This window comes from Bos javanicus, chromosome 22 (genome assembly GCF_032452875.1).
Source record: "Bos javanicus breed banteng chromosome 22, ARS-OSU_banteng_1.0, whole genome shotgun sequence".
Lineage (NCBI taxonomy): Eukaryota > Metazoa > Chordata > Mammalia > Artiodactyla > Bovidae > Bos > Bos javanicus.
Window position 1 is genome coordinate 16,395,858 of NC_083889.1, and position 18,292 is coordinate 16,414,149.

An 18,292-nucleotide genomic window follows, 5' to 3' on the forward strand; every position below is an offset into this window, starting at 1 on the left:
TGCATTGTCTTGTAAATAGATGATGTATTTACAAGATATTCAGTTTTCCAACTTTGTGCCATATGGATTGTGGGTGGAGAGGCACAGAGCCAACAGTCACACAAGTTTCAGTACAATGAGATGAATGGATAGAGTAACCACAGAACAACATGCATTCTCCTAAGACTAAATAAGGAGTGGCTGTATGTTCAGGGCTACACAGTGCATAGATAAATACTCATCCACCAGGATGTGTGCATTATACTTTGATTCCCAGTTAGGTAAGGTTGAAAAATGCTATATCCCATCTTTGAGACTGTGTGGCTGCCCAGGGAAGGAGGAGACAGAACAATGCAATTACACTATACCAGTAGTGACCCTGGCAAGTCAGTATGATTTTAAAAAAAAGGATATTAGTGAAACCTCCAGGTAGTATTCAGGCTGCCTTTGTGATGAGCAAAAATTGATGACATCCAAGCTCTCAACGGGGAGCCACATTGCTGGTGCCCCTAGGATTCAAGGGAAGTGCACCCTAGTACAGGGGCCATTTATGAAGAAGATGATCATGGCAGCTGCTGTAGTGCTAAAATTAAAGCCACTGACATGTATTCTCTAAGCTGTGCATGTTATCCATTGTCAACATTTATCCTAGCAAGGAGCACTGAAGTAATGACATAGAAGGAGTCATTTAAAAGACTTTGAAAAGAACAATTAGAGGAACTCTAAATTCACCTCTTCTTGGGGTTCCCTGAGGTTTCCATTGAGAGTGTATATATGGGATATTTGAACCATAGAATCAGCAACAGCTGGATAATTTCCCCAAAATCTACAAGAATAAGAGAAGTTGCACATCTTGTTGGGGCCCTCTGAGCAATACTGTGTATAAAATAAGAGTTAGAAATATCTTATACTGGGGCAAAGCTAAAGATATGCTCCACCTCCCTACCCCATACAAGAAGTTATCATGTCCTGGCCCATAATTAATATCAAGGGCAAAACCATCTTCAACAAGCCAGCTGGTCTGAATCTCCAGATTCTGGAACACCCTTTTCCCTCTTGAATCATGAGTGGGTCATCACTAAGTATATTGCTTCTCAAGGAAGTCAGGTGTATTAGTCTGTTTGGACTGCCATAGCGAAGTACCACAGACTGGGTAGCTTAACCAACAGAAATGTGATTTTTCAGTTAAGGAGTAGAAAGTTTGAGATCAAGGTGTCAGCAGAGTTGATTTCTTCTCAAGCCTCTCTCCTGGCCTTATAGATGGGTGTCTCCTATCTTTACATTTAGTTCATGTCCTAATTTCCTCTTACACAGTGGCATTGAAGTAGGATGTGCCCCCAGTGAGCTCTTTTAACCTTTATTACCAGTTTAAAGGTTCTGTCTCTAAATAAAATCTCATTGTGAAGTCCTGGGATTTAGGAGGACTTCAACACACAGATTTGCAGGGAACACAATTTAGGCCATACTATAATTTTATCCCTCTCCCTAAACATGCTCCTCTTAAACAGTCTATTTCTAGAGAACAATCTTATTTTAGTTGCTCAGATCAATAACCATGGAGTCATCCTTAACCAACATCCAATTCATTAGCAAATCATGTTGGACATGTGTTCAAAAAATATATATCTTCTTATCACTTCCATCACTTCTAAGCTAGTCTAAGCCACTATCATTTCTTATCTGGAATACTTAAGTAGCTTCTTCATCTCTCTACTTCTACTCTTGTCCACCCTTAGACTGTTCTCAACAGAGCAGCCAGAGCAAACTTTTAAAGCATTATGTTATGGAGTGAAACACAGAACTTAGGGAAACAGGTTTCTTGGTTCCTTTCATAGCTAATAGCTAATAAACCTTTGAATATGTGGCAAGAGGGAAAAAATGGTAAGATCATGTCACTTTTCAGTCCCCAAACCCTCTTGTGTTATTTGTGATATCCAAAGCCCTTATGGCCCAAAATGTGCACCGTCTCCTTTTTTAAGGCCTTTGATTCCTGATGTTTCATCTATTGGGGTAGTCACGTGCCTTAACTGATCACTTCCTGTCTCTGCCTTCCCTTTCATAGTCCCACTGCCACCTATCCTCTCCTCTCTCTCTCCGTTTCTTTCTCCTGACTCACTACTATGTTCTATGTATTTATTGTCTTCTCTGACTTGAAGTTAAGCTTCATGGGGCAGCAAGTTCATTTTCTTCACTACAGTATCTGCGGAGACTAGAACAATGATATAATACGCACTCAACACTATTACATGCTGTGGGTACACGATAGCTTTGAGGCTGAAAGGAGAGGGATGTGTGGAAAAGATGACTTCTGCTCAGCATCCGGAGCTAGGGCTATGACTTAAGGGAGACTCACTTCGAGAAAGGCAGCCTGACCGCCCAGTTGATTGGTCCCTCTTGCCGCCCTAACCAAGTCCCTTCCTCAGGCTCCATCTCTTCTAGGGCTCTCCGCATATTGGCCGATCTCTCCGCCCTTTCACCCTGCCAACCAATGATAGGATAAAACTGGGCGAGAGGCGGGGCCAGAGCTCCCACAGATCAGTGAGAGAGCTGGCCAGGGGTCTGGAGGACTCCAGCCTCCGGGGCACAGAGGTGCAGAAACCTCCCGATGCCTAGAAAGACCGGAGGTTTAGGGTGGGAGTTAATGGGGAGTCAGTGACGTAGTTCCTTCTCCGCTTTGTTCCGAGACGTGGGTCGGGCGCTTTTGCTGAGGGGTATGTGGCAGCCCGATGTGGGGTTTGGGCCGGTTCTGGGAGCGGGAGGGGCACACAGGCCCGGGGCCAGGCCTCCCTCACCGCTGCCAGCTGCGGAGACTGAGGCGCGGCAGTTCAAGGGGTCGTTGTGGGGCCCCTCTCCCCTCGTTCGGAGCTGGCCCTTTGTCTTGAGTCTTCTCCCACTGTGCTCACTTCGGACTAGGCTGACAGTAGTGACTGAACTGTATCATCCCCGCTGCTAGCCATGGGACCAACCTGGTAAAAGCGGTCCGAGTCTCGCCCAGGCTCCAAAGGCCTCCCCAACACTACGTATTTGATTCAGATCACCAGTATAATCCCTGATGTGTTCCTTGGGAGAAAACAGACCCAGAGAGGAGGGCAGAGTCTTGCCCAAGGTTACTTATTCATTCATTCATTCAACAAATACGTAGCACCAACTAGTAGTGTATTAGATCCGGGGATTACAGTTGTGTACAAGGCAAAACTATATTCTGGTATGAAAGAAATGGAACAATCTTTAACGGTTAGACGCACGGTCTGGGAATCTGAAGGAGGAAAGACAAAACCATCTTTGAGTCCTATCAATCCGGAGAGATAGGTAATCATAAAAAATTCTCCTTCTAGCATCCCATCTAGCTTTAGCCTTATTTCTTCCCGTCTTTAAAGACACTTGACTGAGCAAAGTTTCCCTCATCTCTTTTCTGCAAACTTTTGTTGGAAAGTTGGATTTCAGAGAATTTCTCTGTTCAAGTGCATTTTTCAGAGGAGAATATGGAGACTTATGCTATCAGCAGAACAGTTGAAAAGGAGCGACTGTGGTATGATGGAATGAGGATTTCCTTCGGACACAGAAAACTTATCTCTTACTATACATACAGCCTTCAACAAGTCATTCCATCTCTGGGAACTTCATTTCCTCATCTTTAAAATGGGAATGATCATCCTTACTACTCGCAGTTCAGTAGGAAGGGAAGTGACCCAGGGATGGGACATTGCCCTGAGTGTCTGCTTGCAATTAAGATCTTAGAATACTCAGGCATTTCTATGTGTTTACAGTGATCCAAGACCCCACTAGGAACTTTTTCACCAAACCCAAAGAAGAGATGAGGCAAGGTCTGTACTGGGCGGAGATCCTTTGGAGTGAGGCTACTGTACACAGGTGTGAAAGTGAGCCATTTTCTTCTCTTCGGCAGGTGAGATCTTTATTGTGATATTAATTAGTTTGGGGATGGGAATCCTACCTGCCAGAAAATGTGGGGACCAGGGCTGAAAGGGAGCATTTCTGAAGAAAAACAGAAGTGAGAGGAGGCCCTCTAGATCCTGAGGAGTAGAATTTGGGGATGGGAGCCTCCCATCCCAAATGTAGTGATGTAGTGGAACTCCAATTTGGGTGTCAGGAGACTTTAACTTGAGTCTTAGCTCTCCTCTAAGTTCCAGTTTCCCCATCTCAAAATTTTTATGAGACTAGGTGGTCTGCAAGGTTCCTCCCAACTCTGACATTCTGAGAATCTCTGAACAGTTACACTAAGTCAGTCTTTTAGGGAATTTAAGCCCTTGGATGGCCCTGTTGAGACAGAACTGCCAAGAATGTCAATATTGTCATGGTATTTAGACAATATGAAGTACCAAAGGGATGAACTGGTGGAGGAGGGATGGAGGTGGTCATGTGTAGAGGGTGCACTTCTCACCATTGTACACCCAGATTAAATTGGCTAGCATCCTGAACTTATTGAATATTTCGAATCAAACATTTATTGAGCCCTCTGTGCCAGGCACTGTGTGGGATGCCCATATGAATATCATGGGCCCTGTTCTCTGGAGGCTTAGAGCTTAAAGTGTACATGTGAAGAGGAAGGATGCAGACGTATACACAAGGACTTACAGTATAAGGCAACCTGATATTACAGATTTATTATGGCATTTTTTTAAGTGCAGAAATTTTTATATGGTCAAATCTATTAGCTTTTTTTCAGCCTTTGTTTTATGCGTAAGGCCTAGGCCTTTCTCTCCCTGAGATCAAGGTATTTCCTTCTAGTTTTTTTTTTTTTCCTTGAAATTTTTACATTTCACTCATCTGCTTCTCTTGAATTTATTTATTTTCAGATATTGCCTCTTATTCATCACTCCACTGAAGCTAATCAGTAACCAAAGACCATGTGACTCAAAAGGACCTGAAAGGCTGATGATCCTTGTAAATTAGAGGAATGCAGTCTCCCTAGGTAAAATCTCTGTCTCTCTCGGAATAGAACTCTGCTCTTTGTGAGTGCCTCACAGCCTAAAATGAATGGTACTGCTGAGATGAAGACACTCATCCGTCAGACTCAGGCATTGTGGGTCAGAGACCTGTGGGGCCTCTTTGGTCCTGTTCCACTTGCTGGTTGCCTGAGGTTGTAGTTTTGTGCCCAGTTGCCTGGATACCCCTAGTGATGTCCTGTCCTTATCGTCTTATCTGTCTCTTGTCCTCCTTTAGCCAACACCTCATCTCCATACTATCAAGGAATTCTTCCAGAATTTATGAGCGAATTTCCCATCTATTTGGGCAGAGGAAAAATAGTTAGGTTTTCTTTTGATCAAACTGTCCTTGAACTAGTGCTCCCTGCTCTACTGAAAAGTCTTGCCTTCTCCTCAGATCTTCCAGAACCACCCTGAGCTTCCTTACTGCACGTCCTTGTACATTCCTTTCTCTCTCCCTGCCCTTTAACCAAAACCTCTATTTTAGCAAGTTTATATATTCTCACGACTTCCTCTGTCCTCTGTATCTTATTCTTAAGTTTGTATTCCTAACATATTCTTCCTCTTGCCTAAAGTGTTTCCCCGCATTTTCATCTTTTTTTTTCTTTTTCTTTTTTTTTGGCTTGGACCATTTTAAAAGTCTTTATTGAATTTGTTACAATATTTCTTCCGTTGTTTATGTCTGGTTTTTAGCCCCCAAACATTTGGGATCTTAGCTCCCTGACCAGAGTTATAATCCACACCTCCTACATTGAAAGTCGAAATCTTCACCAGTGGACTGCCAGGAAAGTCCTTCCCATCTTTCTTAGTGATATTATCATTCTCAATATTCAGATCTGGATCTGATGATCTAGAATTCTTTTCTTTAGTCATCCTCTGTATCCAGTCTGATATATGCATATGCTTTTCTGAAAATAGCTGGACTTATTTTCTCTCCTGTCATTATTCTGGACCAGGGTCTTGCTATCTCAGACATCTGTGTATCCATTTAGCAAACATTCAGTCAGCACCGAGAAAGTGGCAGGCCCTCTCATAGTCACCCATACTGCATCCCTAAATTCCCAACTCATTTCCCTTCCTCCATTATTTGTTTCTACTCTAATCCATCTGGGCTAATCTTCCTAAAGCATTTCTTTCCTAATTTCACTTTTGGATAGGGTGATATAAAATTTATTGTCTAAATTTGGGATGCTTTTGTAAATGAATGGGGGAACTATTAATAATGATGCTGTAAAAAATTTTAATATAAAAAATAAAGAATAATGATGTTGTAATATAAGGTATAAACCAGGACTGTTCTGGGAAAACTAGGGTGTATGATTACCCTACTTCTAGGTGGCAAGTTTTGGAGTCTTTCTTTTTAATTTCCTCAATTTACTTCTCATGGGATACCCCACTGCCTCTTTCTTCTGTTTTTCACTTCATGAAACAGAGAAACATGAATGTGCTGGGGGTGGAGGGAGGTCTGGGACTAGGGGAAATGAATGGCATTGCTTGAAGAACTATATTCTTGATAAGTGAGAATGAGATGGAAAGTAACAAGAGAGGAGAATAGCAAGGTAGAAAAAAGAATGTAGAAAATAGAAAGGAAGCTAAGGGTAGATTTCACTCTTCTGTTTAGAACTTTTTTCCCATTGATTGTCAGATTGTATCTATATGTTTTGCCCTGAAATTTCAATGTTCTGGCTGATATCACTTCAGGCAACTTGATTGTTTCATTCCTTCATTTGTTCATTCAAGAGCAACAGAAATTTCGAGTGCTTACTATTTGCCTGGGACTGTGCTTGGAATATGATAAAGAACAAAATGGACAAAAATCCCTGCCTTCATGAAGTTATGGGATAGTGTCACTACCCAATTATTTTCAGTACATCAACCTTGTGCCAGATTCCTTTTGAGAAAACAGTTCTTGCTTATCCTCAGGTTCAGCCAAAGTTCAGCCTTTCTTTTTAAACTTTATTATTTATTTATTTATTTTGGCTGTGCTGTGTGGCATATGGGATCTTGGTTCCCTGACCAGGGATCAAACCTATACCCTCTGCAGTGGAAGTGCAGATTCTTAATCACTGTACCACCAGCATTGTCCCATTTCTGCCTTTTTAAAACACCCTTCCCCAAGCATCCCAACCCCAAGTATTCACTCCATCTCCTAGCCCCCTTCATGTCCTGATTGGGTACATTGTAAACTTGTAATTTGTTCTATTAGTGTATTACCATTATGCCACTGTAAGTTCCTTAAATGTAGGTATGATATTGCATGCTTGTATTAGTCTTCTTGGGCAGCCATAGCAAAATTCCACAGACTGGGTGGCTTAAGCATTAGACATTTGTCTTCTCACAGTTCTGGAGGATAGAAGTCCAAGATCAAGGTGACTTGACTGCTTTTGGTTTCTGATGAGGACTCTTCCTGGCTTGTAGATGGCTACCTTCTTGTTGTGTGCTCACATGGCTTCCCTCGGTTTGTGTATGTGGTAGGGAGTGGGCAGGAGTGCAAGTGCAAGTGGTAGGTCTTCTTGTATGGACACATTAATCCTATTGGATCAGGGCTCCACCCTTATAACCTGCTTTAGTCTTAATTACCCCCTTAGAAGTCACATCTCCAAATATAGTCACATTGGGGGCTTGGGATTATACATATGAATTTTGGAGGGATACAGTCAGTGTGTACCAGTCCTTTTTTTTTTTTTTCATTCAATATGGAGTTGTGTAAATACCTAGCTATTAATGTTTTTCCTGTCCACACCTTTCTGGAAGGCTGCAAGACATATTTGCATAATAGCCTTTAAGGGTAAAATAGATACTGCACTAGCTAACTGGGAAGCATTGGATCAGCCATGCCTAGAAGTGGGGTGCCCAGGGGCTGGCTTCAAGGCACTGTCTTATTCTGAATTTCTAAATTACTTTATTCTAGTAATTATGAAAATCTGTTCCTTTAAGTGAAAGTCACTTAGTTGTGTCCATCTCTTTGCGACCCCATCTACTATACAGTCCATGGAATTCTCCAGGCCAGAATACTGGAGTGGGTAGCCTTTTCCTTCTCCAGGGGATCTTCACAACCCAGGGACTGAACCCAGGTCTCCCGCATTGCAGGTGGGTTCCTTACCAGCTGAGCCACAAGGGAAGCCCAAGAATAGTGGAGTGGGTAGCCTATCCCTTCTCCGGTGGATCTTCTTGACCCAGGATCTCCTGCATTGCAGGCGGGTTCTTTACCAACTGAGCTATCAGGGAAGCTCCATTCCTCTAAAGTCATTTCCTAACTTTTCATAAATAATATTGTAGAAAGGAAAATAATTAAACAGTAATACAGTTTAGCAGAGGACAATTTGCCAGCAAAATGGGAGGCCTTCATAAGAGCAAATACATAAACATATCTACCTAGTCATCCATCCATTCATTCATACAAACAGTTTCACTTTTCTGCAATGGTGCTTTTTAAAAATTGCTCTGTGTGAGATCCAAAACAGAGATATGTACATGGTAGAGTGTTCAATAATTACTAGTTTAAGAAATGTATGAAGAAAAGAGAAAGTTTCAGAGAAGATTAAAAATAGAAAAGAAGCTGAGAAAAAGCCATCAACTTTCTCAGAACTCTGGAGGTAGCTTCACTAGCTGTCTTATTTGGCTCTGCAGTCCCCTGACTACTTCTCATTGGCTTCCTCCACCTGCTGACTCCTGTTTGATTAGGAGGGTGTAAGCAGCTAGGTGTGAGTGTGCTCAGGCTCCTAAGTATCCTCGTCTCCTACCATTTTCTGTGCCTGCCCTTCTTGTCTTGGGCACAAGTCTGTGTACATGTGCCTGTGTATCATATCAGTGGCACCAATACACTTCTGAGATGTGAACTCCAGCCTTCACAGTTATTTTCTTGCTGGCCTTGAGCACTCACCATTGGATATGTCCCTCCTGCAGAGAGCCTGACTCTGTTTATCACAAAGCTATAAGATAATAAAAATTAGTCAAACTTTTAAGTCTTTATTGAATTTGTAACAATATTGCTTCTGTTTTATGTTTTGAGTTTTTGTCTGCAAGGTATGTGGGCTCTTAACTGCCTGACAAAGGATCGAACCTGCACCCCCTTCAGTGGAAGGCAAAGTTTTAAGCACTGAACTCCCAGTGAAGCACCCAGTCAATTTTTTTTTTTAAATCAGTAGGCAGTACTGCAAAACAATGTCATTCCTTCCAATCCAGTAACTCACTTATGAAAGTTTTATCCTAGGAATATATTTCAATGAGAAGAAAACTTTGTGTGTCTAGAGTGATCATGATAGCATTATTGATAGTAGTTAAACCTCAGGGAACAACAGAAACGTCTGATACTAGCAAAATTATAGGTAAATTGTAATGAGTTTAATTGGTGGTGCGTCATGTAGTCAAAAAATGATACTGAAGTGGAAGTGAAAGTGTTAGTCAGTCAGTCGTGTCCAATTCTTTGTGACCCCATGGATTGTAGCCTGCTAGACTCCTCTGTCCATGTAATTCTCCAGGCAACAGTAGTGAAGTGGGTAGCCATTCCCTTCTCCAGGGGATCTTCCCAACCCAGGGATCAAACCCGGGTCCTGCATTGTGGGCAGATTCTTTATCATCTGAGCCACAAAGGAGTTAATAGCAATAAGAAAAATACTTATAAAAAACTAAGTAGAAGAAGTAGAATGCAAAATTGTACTTATTGTATATTTACAACTATCATTATGAATATGGACAAGTCTGAGAAGGAATATAGTAAAAGGAGAATTAGTGATGTGTTAGTATCATGGCGTCATCTTTCAATTTTCTCTTATGACTCAACCTTCTCTAGATTTGAGGTCTACTAGCGTTATCTATCAGAGAAGGCAATGGCACCCCACTCCAATACTCTTGCCTGGGGAATTCCATGGATGGAGGAGCCTGGTAGGCTGCAGTCCATGGGGTCGCTAAGAGTCAGACACAACTGAGCGACTTCACTTTCACTTTTCACTTTCATGCATTGGAGAAGGAAATGGCAACCCACTCCAGTGTTCTTGCCTGGAGAATCCCAGGGACTGGGGAGCCTGGTGAGCTGCCATCTCTGGGGTCGCACAGAGTCGGACATGACTGAAGCAACCTAGCAGCAGCAGCAGCAGTAGAGTTATCTATACATTGGTTTCCCTAGTAACTCAGACAGTAAAGCATCTGCCTGCAAAGCCAGACACCTGGATTCAATCCCTGGGTTGGCAAGATTCCCTGGAGAAAGAAATGGCAACCCACTCCAGTATTCTTGCTAGGAGAATTCCATGGATAGAGGAGCCTGACAGGTTACAGTCCATGGGGTTGCAAAGAGTCAGACAGGACTGAGCGACTAACACACACACACACACACACACACACACACACACACACACATAGTTACTTATATGTTCAGAGTTTGACGTCAAACCAGTTGGGAAATTCCTGCTCCTCTTGACATTGGTTTCATAATATAATCCTCTTTTGGTTGTGCTGTCCTCCGCTCTCACCCTCTTGCTATTTTTTCTTTTTTTTTTTTTTTAGCTGGTTGGGGAGGGAGGCTTATGTGTGGGATCTTAGTTCCCTGACTAGGGATCAAACCCATGCCCCCTGTGTTGGCATTGTGGAGGCTTAATCACTGGACTGCCAGAAAAGTCCCTCTCTTGCCATCTTTAGATAGTTTACATTGTGCCATGCAAGGTCCTATCAGAGTTTCCCCCTCTATGCTTTAATTAACCCTGTTCCCAAGTTCAGCCTCTCAGGTTCACCACGTAAACTCTGACTGGTAAAAAAACAGACAGACTGAACTTGCACAATGTACCTGGATCCAGTTACAGACCAGCCCCTGCACAGTAGGCTATGATGTGACTAGACTTCAATATTGGAAGAAAAGTGTTATCCCTATCACAACAGAGCTTAAGAAAAGGGATATAGACAGGGACCTAGTACCTATACTAGAGCAAAAAATGAAATCTTAGTCACACTCTAAGATGGAATCCTCGTTACTATTTTATGAAACAATTTTTGAGCACCTATTTTGTTCCAGCCACTATATCACTGGTGCTAGGGGAATAGGTCAGCATGAACTAAATGCCAAATTGATCTGAAGATTACACATTTGACCTACTGAACTAAAGATCTTTCAGTACATTTTTTTCTAGGGACCATATTATGAGTTCAGTTTAGTTCAGTTCGGTCTCTCAGTCATGTCCAACTCTTTGCGACCCCATGAATCACAGCATGCCAGGCCTCCCTGTCCATCACCAACTCCTGGAGTTCATTCAAACTCATGTCCGTTGAGTCGGTGATGCCATCCGGCTATGTCATCCTCTGTCATCCCCTTCTCCTCCTGCCCCCAATCCCTCCCAGCATCAGGGTCTTTTCCAATGAGTCAGCTCTTTGCATGGGTGGCCAAAGTATTGGAGTTTCAGCTTCAGCATCAGTCCTTCCAATGAACACCCAGGACTGATCTCCTTTAGGATGGACTGGTTGGATCTCCTTGCAGTCCAAGGGACTCTCAAGAGTCTTCTCCAACACCACAGTTCAAAAGCATCAATTCTTATTTCATGGCTGCAGTCACCATCTGCACTGATTTTGGAGCCCCAAAAATAAAGTCTGCCACTGTTTCCACTGTTTCCCCATCTATTTCCCTTGAAGTGATGGGACCAGATGCCATGATCTTCGTTTTCTGATTGTTGAGCTTTAAGCCAACTTTTTCACTCTCTTCTTTCAATTTCATCAAGAGGCTTTTTAGTTCCTCTTCACTTTATGCCATAAGGGTGGTGTCATCTGCATATCTGAGGTTATTGAGATTTCTTCCGGCAATCTTGATTCCAGCTTGTGCTTCTTCCAGCCCAGCATTTCTCATGATGTACTCTGCATAGAAGTTAAATAAGCAGGGGGACAATATACAGCCTTGACATACTCCTTTTCCTATTTGGAACCAGTCTGTTGTTCCATGTCCAGTTCTAACTGTTGCTTCCTGACCTGCATACAGGTTTCTCAAGAGGCAGGTCAGGTGGTCTGGTATTCCCATCTCTTGAAGAATTTTCCACAGTTTATTGTGATCCACACAGTCAAAGGCTTTGGCATAGTCAATAAAGCAGAAATATATGTTTTTCTGGAACTCTCTTGCTTTTTCAATGATCCAGCGGATGTTGGCAATTTGATCTCTGGTTCCTCTGCCTTTTCTAAAACCAGCTTGACCATCTGGAAGTTCACAGTTCCTGTATTGCTGAAGCCTGGCTTGGAGAATTTTGAGCATTACTTTACTAGCATGTGAGATGAGTGCAATTGTGCGATAGTTTGAGCATTCTTTGGCATTGCCTTTCTTTGGGATTGGAATGAAAACTGACCTTTTCCAGTCGTGTGGCCACTGCTGAGTTTTCCAAATTTGCTGGCATATTGAGTGCAGCACTTTCACAGCATCATCTTTCAGGATTTGAAATAGCTCCACTGGAATTCCATCACCTCCACTAGCTTTGTTCACAGTGATGCTTTCTAAGGCCCACTTGACTTCACATTCCAGGATGTCTGGCTCTAGGTGAGTGATCACATCATATTGAGTTAGATGGCTCCGATTCTGGGAGCAGATCATAAAATAGGAAGAAACCAGGGTGGGTTTTATATTACTCATTATTCATTCTAATACTGCACCTGTTGGGCTTCTCTCAGTCCCTTGCTTTCCATAAGCTTCCTCTTTCCATAAGTTTCCTTGCCTTTACCTTATCCTCTATGTCTAACCTCATTTTTCTCATCTTTTTGATCAGTCTTCCCAGCCTTACTTTTCCATGTGAGATCCTGTGGTCCACCACATCTTGTTATCCTTGGATAGTTCTCCTTCCTTTAGTATAGAGAGCAGGTGACATGTGCAAATTCTGTTTCTTCTTTCAGATGGTGAAATGAGGACTGAGGAAGTATTGATTCCAAAATATCATTCCTGAAAAATCAAAGTCTCAACTTTCAAGAGAGCAACACAGAGGTATTGCCAAGGAAGTCAAAATTTTGAAAGCACTTTTGAAGGGAAAGAAAAGACTCGAGGGGCCACTGGGATGCTCCAAGCAAGAGAAAATGAGGAGAAAGACAAGAAACTTCAAACAGAAGACAGTTCAAGACAATAAAACACTCACAGAAGTGAGTGACCAAGAATCTGAAAAAGATGGCCCTACAATAAATGAGAGAATTCAGGCTGCAAAGAGACAGTATGTGTGTACTGAGTGTGGGAAAGCCTTTAGTCAAAGTGCAAACCTCACAGTACATGAACGAATCCATACAGGAGAGAAACCCTATAAGTGTAAGGAGTGTGGAAAAGCCTTTAGTCATAGCTCCAACCTCGTTGTTCATCGGAGAATCCACACAGGATTGAAGCCGTACACGTGCAGCGAATGTGGGAAATCTTTCAGTGGTAAGTCCCACCTTATTCGGCACCAGGGAATCCACAGTGGGGAGAAAACCTATGAATGCAAGGAGTGTGGGAAAGCCTTTAGTCGGAGTTCTGGCCTGATTTCCCATCACAGAGTTCACACTGGTGAGAAGCCCTACACCTGTATTGAATGTGGGAAAGCCTTTAGCCGCAGTTCAAATCTTACTCAACATCAGAGAATGCACAAAGGGAAAAAAGTTTACAAGTGTAAGGAGTGTGGGAAAACATGTGTTTCTAATACAAAGATTATGGACCATCAGAGAATTCACACTGGCGAGAAGCCTTATGAATGCGATGAGTGTGGAAAAGCGTTCATCTTAAAGAAGACCCTTAATGAACATCAGCGACTTCATCGTAGAGAGAAACCCTACAAATGTAATGAGTGTGGGAAAGCTTTTACTTCTAATCGAAATCTTATTGATCATCAGAGAGTTCACACTGGAGAAAAACCCTATAAATGTAATGAGTGTGGAAAAACCTTCAGGCAGACTTCTCAAGTGATTCTACATTTGAGAACCCACACGAAGGAGAAACCTTATAAGTGCAGTGAGTGTGGGAAGGCCTATCGTTACAGCTCACAGCTTATTCAACATCAGAGAAAGCATAATGAGGAGAAAGAAATGTCATAAATAACATATTGTTACAAAGTGGAGCTAATTGCTGCTTTTGGAAAAGCAGTTTTTCAGTATTATCAACCTTAATTCTTTAAGAATCCACACAGGGAAAGTAATCAGAAGTAGACAAAGATTAACAGAAGGGAGTATTCATGCCAGCATCATGTAAAACTGGAGGAAGAAAACTAAATTTTCGACAGAATTGGGTTTAAGTGAATGATGGTCTATCCATAAGATGGCTTTGCATCCATTGTAAAAATTTTTTTAAATATTTAGTGCCGTGGAAGAAATGATTTGAATAAAATAGAAGAGAAATGAAAGAGAAAAACAATGAAATATCCAAAATTTTAAAAAATTTATGCAAAGGAAAAAATGGAAATGAAATAATACCAAGCCAAAATATTAACAATGATTATCTTTGGGTAATAGGATTATAGGTAATTTCTATTTTCTTCTTTATACTTTTCTATGCTTTTTAGATTTTCTACAGTGAGAATGTACCACTTTTATATTCAGGGGAGAAAAAGTAGAGTATTTTTTAAATGCAATGAGCACATACTCATTTTCATTCAACAGTGTTATGAAGGTTACAGACTCTAAAGTCCTAGGACTGCACCCTAATACTGACCTTAGTAGAAGGGGAACCCTCAGCAAGTCACTTCCTTTTAGAGCCTGTTTCCTGTGTATTATATCATAAATACCAGTTGTTGGCTTTTGCAGTTTTAAGATAAACTGACTTTACAGTCAACAAAATATCTAATCCACTTTCTTAATCACTTTTAGGTTAAAAGAAAACAGTAAAAATTTACTGTATTCTCTCCCACTGCTGTAGAAGGATCCAGAAAGAATAAAGAACCACCTAGGCTCCATCTTATCAATATATGTCTACAGAACCAGATAAAAATACCCCCTTATGAAATTGAAACAATTGCAGTTTCATAACCTTTAAAGAGAGTCAGCATAATCTAACACAAGGGGAATACTACCTTCACATGTTTCATAGACTTTAGTAGCTAAAATTGCAGAGTTTTGGGTCAGAGATATATAAGTTCTAATTCCAGATCTACTATGCACTAGCTTGCCAGTTTTGGACAAGTCCCTTAAGTGCTCTGAGCTGTAGGTTTATCTGTAAAATGGGAGTAACTTCCTACCTCACCGGATTGCTGTGAGGATTAAATAAGATAATGCCCTTAAATGTGTGACCAGCCTTTATGTCCAGCCCTCTGAGAAGGCCTTAATCTGTTTTCAATAAGTATTTTAAACTTTTAAGACAGCTCAGAATCTGGGAAACCTTAGAATTGCCCCATTCTTAACTCAGTGGTTCCTCCTCCTTTGTATACAATGAATGCCTAAGCCTGACACCATTTGTCTTCTGCATGTAGTGATACATTGTTTCAGGAACTACTGAGGATTTGATATCCCATTTGTAGAAGAAAATGGAGTCTCAAGTGAGGTTAGGTGACTGGCTAATAAGTGGTTTAAGCCAGAATTTGAAGTCAGATCAGACTTTCAAGTCCATGCTTTCTGTGTTTTACCAAAGTGCCTCTGCCCATCATGATGGTTCTGTGAGTGGGAGACCGAGAAGTTGGGATTCTCCTGACTAGCCACTTCTATGAAAGGTGGTTGATGATATATGGACAATTATAGGTTGATCATGGTTTCATAAGGAAGGTGCTAAAAAGAAGTAGATGGTATGAAGCATATATTTGGGTGGAAAGAGATTGTTTAGTTTTTGTCCTATTTTGTTTGATAGGATAATGGCTTATATATAATTTTGTGCTATAATAGTCCCTCTTTGCATAGTTATTCAAAGCATGGTTTCTAGGCTCTGTTGCTGTGTTCAGGGGTAGGACTGTTGTATCATTGGTCACCCTTGGGTAGGCACTTCCCCAAGAGTCTGGGTGGACACAAGGGAAGGTCACTCACTTGTGACTGTGGCTAGACAGAACTGTAGCAGGAAGGGACTTGCATCATTTTTCCCTAGTCATGTGTCCTTTTCAAAATTCTACAAGGAGGGTGTAATTAATATTTTATGCCTTTTGTCATGCCAGCCATTCTCAGCTGCTGATTACCTATATGGAAACTCCCATGACTAATGTCTCCTGGCCCTGCTAAAACAGCTTTATAAGAAAACAGGAAACGAAATTCCTGTGTGCCTGTTGGTATTTTTTAAGCATTTATTATTGCTTAGCAGAGTTTTTGATGCTTCTGATACTGCTGAGCAAAACATTTTTCCACCACTGTGTCATAGTGTCTGAAATTCTTTCTTCAAATAGCCTTTCTTTTTCATCTTAGAAAACTCTGTGGTCTCCAAGAATAAGTATCTTCTAGGAAGGAAGCCAGAGAAGGCAATGGCACCCCACTCCAGTACTCTTACCTGGAAAATCCCATGGGCAGCGGAATCTGGTAGGCTGCAGTCCATGGGGTCGCTAAGAGTCGGACACAGCTGAGCGACTTCACTTTCACTTTTCACTTTCATGCATTGGAGGAGGAAATGGCAACCCACTTCAGTATTCTTGCCTGGAGAATCCCAGGGATGCAGGAGTCTGGTTGGCTTCCATCTATGGGGTCGCACAGAGTCGGACACAACTGAAGCGACTTAGCAGCAGCAGCAGCAGAAAGGAAGCCAGAGGTCTGAATAAATTGACATTTCTTACCCAGGCAAGCCAAGATAATGGACCCAGGAGGAGGCCCTCAGTAGCTTCTAATCTTCTAGGCTGATACCTATCTTAAGCTGCAGGAGTAAATGTTAATAAGTATGCTCTATACTCTTTCATATACCTATTCTGCAATGTAGTTTGAACTGACCGGCTCACCTTTCTGCAGAAGTTTTTTAAGACTACCAGCTGCCTGTTTCAGTCAACATTTAATTTTGCAGTTCTTACCATTCTTTCAAGCCCTTTTATGATACACTCTGAAATTCAAGTTCTGTCTGTTTAAATGTTTTTTTCCAACTTCCTGTTCTAATGGAAGCCTGGTTGTTCCCTAACAGCAGTGCTTCCTCTGCAGTTCCTCAATTGCTAGTTTTTGTCTCCCGCAACCCATTTACCTCTCTGTATGCCATTTCTTCTCTATTCTGTCAAAACCTCAACTCTCTTGAAATGTGTGTCACTCAACTACTGTGTATTGTCCATCTCTGTTTCTGTCATCTGCTGGTTTCCTGTGCACTCACGTTTACTCACTTGTTTTTACTACCCTGAATATTCCCAAGGAATATGAAGTCAGTATTTTTTGACCATAGATACCCTGTATGTAGAATTGCTTTGGTGTGGACTAGAAATATATATATCTGTTTTAAGTTGTGAGAAAAAGTGTGAAGTTAAAATGTTATGTAGCCTTGATTAAAGGGAAATCTGAAAGACAAAGAATCTTGCATAGAGAGGTGAATGTCTCCCTAGATTTAGAGATATTTTTCATTGATGGTGTGTACTATATTAGATCTTATTAGGAACTCAGAAGAAAATTTAAACCAAAAAGAGCTTTAAATAGTAACAGCATTTTCATGACCATGAATCCCATAAGACTATATTTCATTTTCAGCTCTGTATCCTGAGTGACAGAATTGCTTTTTAAATGTTTTTCCATTCAATATAAATAAAATAGTATGTTCATATTGTTAGGTTGTTTTTAGAAACTAGACTGTCTATCTTCACCTCTGATGTTATAAAACTGGAGTCATAACACTTTTGCTAAAAATGGTTATAATTCCTCCAATAAATATCTGTTGTTATTTCCTTATTATAAATATCACTAAATTTTTTTTCTTTTGCTTCCTTCCTTTATTCAGATTGGGAAGAAAACAGTTTAATTTGCTTTTCTTTAAGCAGATGCTTTTGGAATGAAGATGTGATTCTGGCTTGTTTCAGATTCAAACACAACATGAAGCTTGTTATTTTCATACTCTTAATAGAGTTGTTCCTCAGTAACTGCAGGGGATTGGGTCCAGGACCCCCACCAGCATACCAAAATCAAAGGATACTCAAGTCTCTTCTATAAAATGGCAAACTATTACATATAACCTATGCACGTCCTCCAGTATACTTTAAATCATCTTTAGATTACTTATAAAATGTAATACAATGTAAATGCTTTGTATATAGTTGTAAATGCAATGAAAATAATGCATATAAATAGTTGCCAGTATGGCAAATTCAGGATTTGCTTTTTGGAACTTTCTGAAGTTTTTTTCATTTTTAATATTTTTTACCTGTTTTGGGTTAAATACATGATGCAGAACCCACAGATATAGAGGGCCAACTCTACAAAAGTAGAGCTCTAGCCATTAGAAATTGTCCTTCTGGGATTTCCCTGGCAGTCCAAAGGTTAAGACTCCACACTTCCAATGCAAGGGATGCAGATTCAATCCCTGGTGGGGG

The 18,292-nt window shown here is 41.2% G+C and overlaps 1 protein-coding gene across 2 annotated transcripts; it reads left to right on the plus strand.

Annotated features, from left to right (window-relative positions):
- The first annotated feature begins 2,125 nt into the window (after positions 1-2,125).
- Positions 2,126-17,654, plus strand: ZNF660 (zinc finger protein 660). 2 transcript variants are annotated; one of them, XM_061396210.1, is made up of 4 exons: positions 2,126-2,690; positions 3,747-3,883; positions 4,794-4,909; positions 12,774-17,654. In XM_061396210.1, exon 4 carries the CDS (start codon positions 12,951-12,953, stop codon positions 13,929-13,931), a length of 981 nt encoding a protein of 326 aa, XP_061252194.1. In that variant the 5' UTR covers positions 2,126-2,690; positions 3,747-3,883; positions 4,794-4,909; positions 12,774-12,950; the 3' UTR covers positions 13,932-17,654. The 2 variants fall into 2 exon arrangements, with proteins under 2 accessions (XP_061252194.1, XP_061252195.1); XM_061396211.1 differs by lacking the exon at positions 2,126-2,690 and adding an exon at positions 2,697-3,085.
- Positions 17,655-18,292: the final 638 nt, after the last annotated feature.

Bases quoted from the DNA above. Each gene is read 5' to 3' on its own strand.
- ZNF660 (XM_061396210.1), top strand. From the start codon at position 12,951: ATGAGGAGAAAGACAAGAAACTTCAAACAGAAGACAGTTCAAGACAAT.